The sequence below is a fragment of the Neomonachus schauinslandi genome, chromosome 1, assembly GCF_002201575.2.
Source record: "Neomonachus schauinslandi chromosome 1, ASM220157v2, whole genome shotgun sequence".
Classification (NCBI taxonomy): Eukaryota; Metazoa; Chordata; class Mammalia; order Carnivora; family Phocidae; genus Neomonachus; species Neomonachus schauinslandi.
Window position 1 is genome coordinate 11,970,073 of NC_058403.1, and position 1,607 is coordinate 11,971,679.

The following is a 1,607-nucleotide window of genomic DNA, read 5'->3' on the forward strand; positions in this document are numbered from 1 at the left end:
GGCTCTTAGACCGTGCATTGCCTGCCTTTGATAGAACTACGAGAGAGCGGAGGGTACCAAACCCAACCGTGGGTTATTTCGGGGGCTCCTTTTCTATCAGCTGCGTATTTCTTAAGTAATCTCGACACCCGATGTGTGGCTCAAACTCAGGAGCCCGAGATCAAGAGTCACGGGCTCTCCCGACTGAGCCGGCCAGGCGCCCCATAAGCTGTATTATTTTTAACAGAGTGCCTGCGATCACCAAGCTGCACATTTTTCTTTCAGGTGAGTTCCAATGAACTGGCTCACAAAGGGGAAATGCAAACGTGGCGGCACACGCTGAGGGTAGAATGGCACCACCTTTGGGGCACAGCCTCCTTCTGGCCAGCACGCTGGGCATCTTTGTACTCCACGGCTTCTCGAGTGGGCAGAAGAACAGCACGCTGATTTTCATGAAGGAAAACACCATTCGGAACTGTAGCTGCTCTGCGGACGCCCAGGACTGTGACTACAGTTTGGCCAACCTGAGGTGCAGCTGCAACACCGTGCTACCTTTGGCCCTCGAGCAAGCCAGCCACATCGACCATCTGACCATCTGGTTCACTGATGCATCTGCCCTGGGCCTCCTGTTGAACTTCACGCTGGTCCAGGACCTGAAGCTTTCTCTGTGCAGTACCAGCACTCTCCCCGCTGAGCACCTGGCCATCTGTGGTCTGAAGAGGCTTCGCGTCAACACCGAGGCCAGGCGCCCATCACCAGAGCAGAGCCTACTCATCTACAAAGGCGGGGAAAGTGAACCCAGACAGAAGCCTGTGTGGTTTCAAAGAGGCTGGCAAACATGTATGTACATCTCATTCTTAGATATGGCACTTTTCAAGAGGAGATCATCCTTAAAAGCCTACAGTATTGAAGACGTTGCCCGCATTGCCAACCATTTTCCTTACTTGTCTTACTTCGAAACCTTCCCGATTTTAAGCAATAGGAGCTATGTCATCACGTTCATTTACTAACGTTGTAAAAGAGGCCAACCGCCAGGAACTTTGGCACACTATGGATAACTTGAACAAGGAATCTGGGAACGAGGCCATGGGTAGCCTTACCTACAACTTCACCTGTCTGCCCAGCCCCCATTCACCACAGAGCCACACGTACAACCAGCCCTCTCTGCTCTCCTCTCTGCCCAACCACGGGAGCTGTTTCGAGAAACAAAAGAAAAAGAAACACACAAATAAACAAAAAAAAACACCCCCCCAAAACCAACCAAACAAACAGAACGACTTGAGTCCAGAAGGTCTTGAGAGCAGCCAGAGGTTGGGTCTGTGGAGAAATATCAGATCAGAAATGGAGAAAGCGCACACCAAGGACTGCCTAGAGGAACTCAGCACAGGGGATGACCCCCAAGGAAGGTATCTTCCTTCAAAATACTGCCTTCATTTCTTTTCTGCTTCCTTTTGTTGCTTTGACTGGAATTCCCCTAAGAAGAGGATAGATTTCAGAGGCTTCAGGACTGTGAGTCCCACAAAATGATTAGGTTCTCTTAGACTGGTATTTCCCAAATATCTCTTAGACTGATACTCGCTAAGAATATACGCACTGAGGAAGGGGAGTTTCAAGAGTGGCACAGGTCA

General features: G+C 50.2%; 1 protein-coding gene across 1 annotated transcript; it reads left to right on the forward strand.

Moving 5' to 3' along the window:
* The first annotated feature begins 329 nt into the window (after positions 1 to 329).
* On the forward strand, positions 330 to 1,401 carry C1H21orf62 (chromosome 1 C21orf62 homolog). The gene has a single exon (XM_021677999.2). The coding sequence runs from the start codon at positions 330 to 332 to the stop codon at positions 987 to 989; it is 660 nt and encodes a 219-aa protein (XP_021533674.1). The 3' UTR covers positions 990 to 1,401.
* Positions 1,402 to 1,607: the final 206 nt, after the last annotated feature.

Coding starts and splice junctions, on each gene's coding strand:
- C1H21orf62 (XM_021677999.2), top strand. CDS start 330: ATGGCACCACCTTTGGGGCACAGCCTCCTTCTGGCCAGCACGCTGGGC.